Genomic DNA, 10790 nt, shown 5'->3' with positions numbered 1-10790 from the left:
CATTGGTGCTACAGTCCCAATAGCCTTTGCTATTTAATCCTAATGGAAGTTGGCCATTTGAACCATCAACTTTGATCAGTCTTCTAAGTTTCTTTTAATATTATAATTTAGAATTTTTTATATTATCCAAACAAAGAATTTAGAATTTATGAATTTTAAATGTAAGATTTAAAATATGAGATTTTAAATTTAAATTTCCAACTTAAATCCACTCATCCAAATGCAACCTTAGTGAATTTGTTATCTTAGTAAAGAATAAAGCTTTTAAGTATGGCCAAAAGTTCAACAGATGTGGTTGAGTAGTAACTAAGATATTTAAAAAAATCTTTAATCTAATTTCCTTTATCATCATGAAAGCAAGGAAGTGATCGAGGTGAAGCTTCAAATGCTTTGTAAACGATTGAGTTTGGTTCAATTATTATATTATGTGTGTATCTCATGGGATTCGTGCTAGTTTTTCTTTTTTTTTTGAAAAAAATGACTTGTGAACACTTGTGTCGTTTATCTACACTACATTTTATTAATATTGATGTTGATATTGATTTTGGTGCCACGGAAAAAGCATGAGCGAACAGAGAATGTAAGGTTAGCACGAAACCTGACATTGATACTTCATTAACAATGACAAGATTAATGTATTTCAAGTCCTCGTCTCTCAGTCCCTTCCATGGAAGAATATGTGAATTTCCTAAAATTTACTTTTTAAAAAAAGTGCAAAAATTTTATATTTTATAAAAAATAATAAAATGAATAAAAATATATATACTAAATTTACAGGAATTCATGAATATTAATTTTAAAGGATTTAAATCCCCCGCCTTCATTCTTTAAAAACACAGAAGACAAGACGTATCACTCTTGCCATTACGATTAATTGTGGAATAATATCGATAATTTGTACTACATGTCTCTGAATCACTTTGCTTCGCATGATATATAGAGGAAACAAATCATAAACAAATTCAAAGACGACGATTTCTTTTTTCGAAATCCTCTTAAATTGAGAATATAAAATTTCTTTTTGAATTTTTTTTAAAAAATACTTTCATCAATCGTCAAATTTATTACATGGTCTGCATTAAAGGGAAAAAAAGGTTCTTTACCTCGACCTAAGTATTGGCCAAGATGATTATGGAATTGGAAGATGCGCCAATTCCTCACATATGCTTATCAACAAGGGCTGAGCACTGAGCGGTTAATTTAACAGTTGGCTTTGTCACAGAAAAGAAAATTATTGTACTATGCTTTTGTATAGCTTTTAATCTTTTATTTAGGAGGAATGACATTAAAGTCCCAAAATAATGAATTTATGATAGTTTTGTCCTAGATAAATTTTTTTTGTAAAATCAGTTTAAATATTCAAACAATTACAAATTCAGGAATTTTAATTGCAAATAAGATATTTAAATTCTAAAATATAAATCTCAATTTGCAATTGAGATTTCTATTTTTAACTGTAACTATTTAAATCAAAATTTATAACTTATTTTTTAAAAAAATATTGAGAACCTAACTGTTATAAAATCTCTATTTTGAAACTTTATTGTAAATCAATGTTTAATATAAATCATGGTTGCCTCCTCTATAAATTGATGTTTCTCTTCGTTGAATCTGGACCAAAACCAAACAATATGAAACCTACCGCATTATTTTCATCCTTCTTTTTCCTTCTTTCTGCCTTCACCACTACCACGGCGGAGGTGCTGATCGACACTGATGGTGACATTGTGAGAAATGGTTGGAGATACTACTTAAACCCTAATTCTCATGTTAGAGGAAGTGGGATTATATTTTCTCCCATTATGCATGCACATTCATGCACACTCGCTGTGGTTGATGATCCCTTCAATGGAGGACGAGAGACAATCATATCATCTCCATTAAGAATCGCTTTCCTCACCACAAACATTCCCTTAAACTTACCGTTCGCTGATTTACCACCCAACAACTGTGCCGATCAATCCAAGTGGGTTGTCACGAGGCCGTCCCTTCCCACCGGAAAGCCTGTGATAGTCGGTAGTGCTGAAGAATTTGGTGATGCCTTTGTTCATGGTTGGTTCTTTATCAAGAGGTATAAGCTTATTGTTTCGGAAAGGCATTACTATAAGCTTGTCTTCTGCGAGGAAGAAAACGCTTGTAAAGATGTCGGGGTCCACGTCGACAAACAGAACCAGCGTCGTTTGGTTGTCACTGACAACGAGCCACTGGTTTTTACCATTCGCAAAGAATGGAGGAGAAGCTCCACGTCCGATCTGTCTATGGTGGTGTGAACTATACTGTGAACGTCTGAAACTAGAAATAATGATGATGATAATGTGAGACATACTCGTTGCTCTCACTTTCGTAGACCACTACTGCATGTACCAGTTTATCTCTATGACTAATAAATATTCCATTATCATCATCTGTTCAAAAAAAAAAAACATCTTGACATGCTTTGCGCCACTCATCAATTAATAATGTTAATTTTTTTTATGCCTAATAGTTTTCAAGAGTCATAATCCTTGATTAATCTATATCAAGTTGAATTAAACTTGAACACAAAGTTCTCCAAGTAATAGCTTTTATTGTATATATGTGTGTGTTTGCAAGACTTGAACTAAAAAATTTGCTTAAAACGAACAAAAGCCGAACCACTACTGTTCGCCTATGACTCATGTTTAAATTTAGGGAAAAATAATCCTTTTATCCTTACAATTTTACATGATTTTTGGCTCTTATAGTTTTAATTTTTTAAAGGAAAAACATAATTATTAATCCCTATAGTTTTATCAAATTTTGCTTTATATCCATGTAGTATTGTTTTTTGTGTTTTTAGTCCATATAGAATTTGAAACAATTGAAAACACTGAAACTATAGTGACCTATGTAACAAACGTCACTTAATCTTGTTGAAATTACGGAAACTAAAAGCATTGAAAAAAACTATAAAAATTAAAAACAAAACAAGATAAAACTATAGGGACCGATGATTGATGTAACGTTGCAAAGGTAATAAGGTATGCACTTAGTTTTGGAATAAGGATTGGAAACTATAAATTTTTAATAAGAGTGTTACCTATCATATTTTTTTATGATTAATACACACTCTCTCTCTCTCTTTGATCATGTTTATAAGGCAAAAGGTTAAGAATTTTTTATTTACTCCTTTGATCCTATTTATAGAACAGGGAGAGAATATTTATTTTGATTCTACATATAAAGCACCTTATTGTATCTTTACCATTTCACCTCTATTAAATGTTGAGAAAGTTTTTAAATTTTAGAGTATTTTACTTTTAAAATATGCATATTTAACACAGATTAAATTTTCTAAGTTCTAATAGATATCATAGCTAAGGGTGGACTAGTGGCAGACCGAGGACCTTAACCTAGTAGGGTCAATATTTAATAGGTGTTTCTTAAAAAATAATAATATTATTATAACAATATATTTAAATGTTATATCAAATTCTTGATAGGAAAAGGTGCCTATATTTTATATCCGACAATGTTTCGAATATGAGTACTTCCAATAAAAAAATACCATAAATAATAAAAAAAGGTATGTTATAAAAACTTATATTTTCCATTAATAAATCAATAAATTTATATATAATCTTTCTGTACTAAATAATTTTTAACTACTTTTAACTAATTAGAAACAATTAATGATCGTATAATTAAACTAATGCTTATTCCATTCGGTCCATACTATAGGGTATTAGTAATTATTTTATGATTCTCAAAGTAATTAGTTAAAATTTTAATCTTTTAAAAAAGCATATACTTCCTCTGTTTAAAAATATAATATATTTTTAACTAAATTTTACCTCTAATAAAGTTCTTACCTACTTTCAAACTAACCCTATCTTTTTATATTTATCCTTATTAACTATCCTATAATAAATATAAAGTTATTATCAATAGGGGCACTTTTAAAAAAAAGTAATAATTACATCTCGAAAGAATAAAAATGCTTTACATTTTTTAACATCCAACTCCTTAAAAAATGCCTTACATTTTTTAATGGAAGGAGTATCTTTTTAATTATACTTTCATTAAATATTGTATGGAATTACCTTAATAATGACAATTAAAATTTTAATAGACCATTTTTCAAAATAAATAAAAAATATAAAGATATAGTTGAAAAAAATATAAAAACTACTAAATATTTTATATTTTAGGCCAAACATGACTTACAAAAAATGCCTACTAATGAAACTCCACCCACCGATTTACACCATCTTTTCATGTCTTTTTTAAAAAAAAAAATCTCCTCTTTATTTTGCTCCACTCGCACACGCAATCTCCCACACACCCACACTATTCCACTATTCTTCCTCTTCCTATCACTGTTCTTCTTCTCCCTGCCAAACGTTGTCTCTCATTTTCCGACATGCAAACTTAATTTGAAACCCACTATGGAAATGTAAAGCTTTCATAAGAGTCTCTAATGCTTCATCTATTATCTCCCATTTTCGAATCCATCTCCCTGTTTTGTTTCTTCCATCTTGCTCAGGGGCTTCAAGTCTTGTAGATGAGAGGGGGCATCATGTAAACTCATCACACGTTAGCCTCATCACACGTTAACGCGGTAATTTCAAAAATTGGGGGTGTAGACATAACACCACAATTAAAATAATCTTTCATATTAAACACACACATATACACAAATTATACATACAGTTTTATAAAAAAGTTAGGTAAAATCTTAATCTCTTAAAAAAGTGTATATTTTTTCAGTTATATTTTCATTAAATTTTTTTATAAGTGTCTTAATAATGATAATTAAAATTTCAATGTATAATTTTTTTAAAAAAAAGTAATAAATAAAATAGGAGTATAGTTGAAAAAATAATTATAAAAACTATCAATTATTAGGTGTTTTAGACTAAGTAGGGCTTTTAGAAAATGCACCCTTTATATACACTTCTGAACATTTTTTCATGTAGATTAAGAAAAATTATTAGATTGCTTTATTTTTACAAAATATTTTAATATTTACCTAATACCAATATTCACTAATACCCTTATTAATTAAACAGAACCTCATCATGCCTTGTTTAAGTTACAAAAAATCATTAAAATTATAGGGAGTAAAAATGCAGTATCATTTGAAATCTTAATTGGGTATCTTATAATTTAGACTAACGTTTATTTTTGAAAAGTACTTTAGTATAAGGGATCAGAGCGAACATAAGTATGCTATATAATTTTATTTTGAACGTTTTAATTTTTTTTAAAAAGTATATATAGTTGTACATAATCTAGTATCTAATATTTCCAAATTATAATTTTTTTTGTTTTCTAAAAGTTGGCCCCCCCTAACTATTAAGCTAGTTCCGCCCCTGATCACAGCTCTCATCCTGATCTCTTCTGATACATATATAGGGTTCAACATTCGATTCTTTCTTCAGTGTTCTCTTCGACATTCGACATCTTTGTGGCGATCCTCTTCTAATTTATTTGGTGATTCACACATAGCATCGAACGTGTTTATTTGGTTGTCTTCTCTCTTGTCTACCGTACCCCAACTCTCCGGTTCCTGCCTCCTTGTATAGTAAAACCATCCAAATTGATTTCATTTTGAACGGCTCTGATTGAAATAAGGAGATATAACGTGCAAAGGAGAGGTAAGTGTAGAGAAACTGAAATGTAAACATTCTGTGTAAAGCTTAACATTATGATACGGGTGGCATTGAAGCATCTCAAGAAATTTAACTGATGATGATAATGTAATTTTCATTCATATGATAAGCAACTACATAAAATATATGAAAGTGCAATAAGTATGCCACTCTCACATTATTAATTACATCACCATCACCGTTACATTATTATCATTATTAATTTATTGTTATGATCATGGATCTCCAGCTCTAGAGGTTCCCAGTTGACACCACCATAGACAAATCGGAGGCGAAGCTTTGGTGAAACTTGTCAAACTTAAAAACCAGTGGGTTCTTATCGGTGACAACCAAACGCCGTCGTTCTGCATTATCAAGTTTGACGCCGATGTTTCCACAACGATCTTTTCCTTGCTCACAGAAGACGAGCTTATAGTAATGCTTTTCTGAGTCGTGGGTCTTGATAAAGAACCAACCAGGAACATAAGCAGAGCCAAATTCTTCTGCACTGCCAATCATCACAGGCTGACCAACAGGAAGGGAATTTTTGACGACCCAATCTCTTGAATCGCCGGTGCAGACGTTACGTCCTAAACGAGGGAACGATATGTTCAAAGGAAACGTGGTGGAGATGAAGCCAGCTCTGATAGGAGAAGATATAGTTACTTCCCACCCTTCAGTGTTCAATTTTGAAACCACAGCGATTGAGCAGGTTTTGGGATCACCCTGGTTAATTATGGTATCAGGTAAAATGCCTCCGCCTCCGATAGGAGCAGCCGATGACAGGTAGTATGTGCCCCCGTTTCTCATTATATCGCCGTCGGAGTCAATCACCACCTCCGCCAAGACGACGGTGGCGGTAAAGGCGAAGGGAAGGAAGAAGAGGAAGGAAAGGAATGCAGTAGGCTTCATTGATTTGTGGCTATGGAAGACTATAGGGTTTGTTGGTTTTGGGTGTGAGTGTATGGGAATTCGGATGCTTGTATTTATAGAGGTAACGAGGGAGTGATCAAGGTGAAGCTCGAAATGCTTTGTAATAAACGATTAAATTTTTCTTAGGTTTTTTTATTGGAAGAATTTTTCTAAAGTTTTTAGTCACGTGAAAAGAATCAGATGGATAAGAATGCCACCAAACAATAATTATGCATGTAGGGTTACTCCTTCCATCTTCCGCACTTGGCTTCTTATCGTGCAACAGGTGAACACTTTATGCCCTTCTCAATAATGAACGATCCGTATTGAAATATTGAATTACTGAATTACTGGTCGAGGATAAAGTCTGAACTCTGAAAGCAAAGGCCGGGAAAATAAAATGCTCTTTCTTAATCACAATATAAATTATTGTTAATTAATTTTAAAAATTATTTAAGATTTTGATTTTTAAAAAAAATTTCACATTTTTTCAATGGGGCCCTTAAATGTAATAAATAAAACATTTGACTTATTCAAAATATTTTCATTAATTATTCAATAAAGTAAGGATATAATTGAATATTTATACACATAACATTTATTCAATACTCTATATTTTGAATCAAGCTATTATATTGTAGTTTGGAGAGAATAGGTAGATGCATTAATTTTTTTTTTTTCCAAAACATTTTTCTACCTACCAAACATTTCATATTTGTGTTTCTGGTATATAAAACAATATATCATTTTGCCAATTATAAGCTTTACCCTTAAAGATAAACTTACAATTTTTCTATTTGTGTAAGCAGACTCCATCTCAACCCTTCAGAGTCCCACATCTTAGAATAGTCTTTTCCCTGAGTTTTTGGTTGTTTCATATCACAAATAGTGAGAGTTATAATGGCAAAGTTTGAACAAGCAACAGTAGCCATGAGAGGATAAACTCGAAATAAAAGCTAAATAACAAGTCTGAGCATTGTTTATAGTTTATGAATAGGCTTCATAAAATTTTTTGTATAATATTAGATATACATTCAAGTGCAAAACAAGGACATTGCTCATAACTCAATATCTCTATCACCTGGACCACGTTATCGCATAGGAAGGAAGAGTACTCGTTCTACCCAGGGGCGGAACCAGGTTCAATTTTTAGAGGGGCCAAAAAAATTTAATAGAAAATAAACAATTACATAATATATGAAAACAATTTTGGTAAAGTAAAATTATATTCTCCTTTATAAATTATTTTTAACTTGTTTCACTAAAACACATGGAAATTTTAAAATTCATTAATTATGTATGAAGATTTAACAAGCTTTTAACTTTGTTTTTATTAAATATACATGTTTTGATAACATGCATCAGCATTTAATAGGGATAAAATGATAACCTTATGATAAAAAGTCAATGGCATACCTATAAGTATATTCTTATGATTCTATTTATAAATCATTTTTAATATTTTCACTGAAATCAAGTTTTTTACTTTATTCCTATTAAATATATATATTTTTACAAATAAAATACTCTAACATATAACAATCTTTTCAATATTTAATTGGGATAAAATGGTACGGATGGATATAGTAATCATTGAAGTACTTTATAAATAAGATTAAAATAAATACTTTCTCTCTATCCTATAAATAAGAACAAAGGAGTGGAAAAAAAAAATCTTATCTTTTTGCCTTATAAATATGAACAGGGAAAAAGTAAGTGTGTGTGTGTGTGAAACATAAAAAAATATGATAGGCAACACTCTTATTAAAAATTTATAGTTTTCAATCCTTATTTCAAAGCTAAATGCGTACCTTATCACCTTTGCAGTGCCACATCAACACCTTATTACCTTGTGTGCCATACATAATGCAAGTCTTTGTAATTGTATTATAATAATGTATGTGTGCCCTGTACTTGGGAGGGGGGGCCATGGCTGGTTCTACCACTACTTTTTCTTGTGAGGAATCTGCAATTTATCAATGGATTCAATGTCCATAAATTAATGAATATCATCATATAAATTTGAAAGGAGGTCAGTCTCACACGGATGTATTATTCAATCAGTATAAAAATTCAATACATCGTCATAAAACTCAACCAGATCGTATCTTATTTTTGAAAACTTCATGTGATAGTGTTTCACTATTTAATAACTGAATAGTCCAAATATTGTCATCACTCGCTATACTCGATCGACATGAAACTTGGAGAATGTGTATATATATATATATATATATATTTAGATAATAAACTAATTAAGGAGATTAAATATGCCATATATAAGATATTGTTATGTGTCAAAGTATCCATGGGTGGAATTGAATTGATATGGATAAAATTAAGCTCAATAACTCCTCTTATTCATTTGTTCCCTCGCCTAATTTCCGGTTGTTTGCTCCCCATATATATATATATATATATATATAATTCCTAACAGTTATATATAGGTTAAAATATATTTCATTTTTCATAAAATTACTCCCTCCATTTAAAAATATAAGGTATTTTTTGAGGAGTTGGATGTTAAAAAATATAAGGTATTTTTAATTTTTCGATATATAATCATTACTTTTTTTTTAAAGTGTCCTCATTGATAATAATTTTATATTTATTGTAGGGTGTTTAATGTGAAAAGATATGGTGTGAAAGTAGGTAAATAGGTAACCACTTTATTAAAAGAGATATTCAATTAAAAATACCTTATATTTTTGAACAGAAAAAGTATCTAATATGATAATTTGACATATAAAACCTTACATAATTATTTTTTTCCAAATTCTAGTTTGTATAATTTCACAAAACCTATGCCGGCCGTAATTCCAAAGTAGTTGATGAACCGAAGACTTGGATCATCAAGGGCATGACTTTATTTAATCATGAAGAACCTTTTAAAAAAAAATCAAATGCTTTTATAGAAATGTAATTTTCTTGAATGATGAATGTAATGATAGAAGTGTGGCTAATGCGGTCATGTTAGAAGTTAAAACTTCTTATTTGAAATGATTGATTGAATATATAAAGAGGTTTCCGTGCAATTATTGACGAAACGAAATTGGTAGTATATATAAGATTTGAATTTAATGAATGTTATAAATATACTAACTCAATGAATTTCTCATATATAATAGCAACTGTTCAAACAGCTATTAGATTCACAAAATTTCAAATTTTTGGAGGAAATAACATATTTGAAAAGTGTGCTGACAATGAGAATTGATTTGAATTTTTTAAAAAAAATTATCTAAATAATTTTTAAATATTAATAAAATATAATAATTATAATTAAAACATTTGAATAAATAAATTTAAGATATTAATCCAATCCAAATTCATAAATGGGGCCCTATTTGAAATTAGGATATGGACGTTTTAGTTTCGCTCCTATTGTCTTTGCTCTTATGTGCCTTTCGCATATGATGTCACAGGGCACAATCGCACATGCTCATCCTGTCTACAGACCCAAAAAAAAAAAAAAATAATCAATAGAAAGATAATTTATACATAAGATAAATATTAATATTTTTACAAAAAATAATGTTAAATATCTATTAAATTATATTAATTGTATAAGTAATAAAATTAAATATTAAAAAATTTATAAAATATAACATTATGATTAGAAAAAGTACTTTCCTTATGTAAATATTTTTTTATATCTATTAGAATCATGTTTTTAATTTTCATAAACAATTTTTTTCTAAATTTTTTACTCTTTCATTTTAAAACTATTGCTATTTAAATTTATAACAAGCATATATATATAATGTTAGATAATGAAATAAGTAAACTTTTATAAGTAAATAAATAAAATTTTTCGTAGTGAGGGCAGGCAATTGAAATTTTTTAAGAGAAATTATTAAAATTATTTAAGATCATCTTAAGTAAATTTTCCTCGGGTCAGTGGGGACAATTGTCCCCCATCATAAACGTGGGCCCTTTCCTTCTAATCCTTTGAATTAATGAACGGAAAATGATACATATATGATTGAGCACGTTTTGAACGTTAAGGTATTTTGTCTTCTTTTAGTCCCTTTCACTGTTAAATTATATGGATAAAATTTACTCAGGGAATAATAATATCATGAAAAAATAATATTAAAATCTCTTTAAATTATTTAGATGTCATAATTTTTTTGAAATTTTTAGAGATTTTTCTATTATTAAAAAATTTAATATAAAAGACCAAATTACTCTTAGTTAAAATAACAATCCCAAGTTTCAGAACAGATACTTGAGAACTTGTAAATTTTTGTTGAATTCTTGTAA

The 10790-nt window shown here is 29.3% G+C and overlaps 2 protein-coding genes across 2 annotated transcripts; one reads left to right on the top strand and one right to left on the bottom strand.

Annotated features, from left to right (window-relative positions):
- Positions 1-1592: 1592 nt before the first annotated feature.
- Positions 1593-2270, top strand: LOC129292428 (trypsin inhibitor 1A-like). Its single transcript, XM_054929980.1, has one exon. The coding sequence runs from the start codon at positions 1593-1595 to the stop codon at positions 2268-2270; it is 678 nt and encodes a 225-aa protein (XP_054785955.1).
- A 3594-nt stretch (positions 2271-5864) lies between these two features.
- Positions 5865-6524, bottom strand: LOC129292427 (trypsin inhibitor B-like). The gene has a single exon (XM_054929979.1). The coding sequence runs from the start codon at positions 6522-6524 to the stop codon at positions 5865-5867; it is 660 nt and encodes a 219-aa protein (XP_054785954.1).
- Positions 6525-10790: the final 4266 nt, after the last annotated feature.

This window comes from Prosopis cineraria, unplaced genomic scaffold (assembly GCF_029017545.1).
Source record: "Prosopis cineraria cultivar Desert tree isolate PC_DT_omini unplaced genomic scaffold, ASM2901754v1 PC14, whole genome shotgun sequence".
NCBI lineage: Eukaryota > Viridiplantae > Streptophyta > Magnoliopsida > Fabales > Fabaceae > Prosopis > Prosopis cineraria.
The sequence above is the reverse complement of the archived record's forward strand: the minus strand, read 5'-3'. Positions and strand labels throughout refer to the sequence as shown.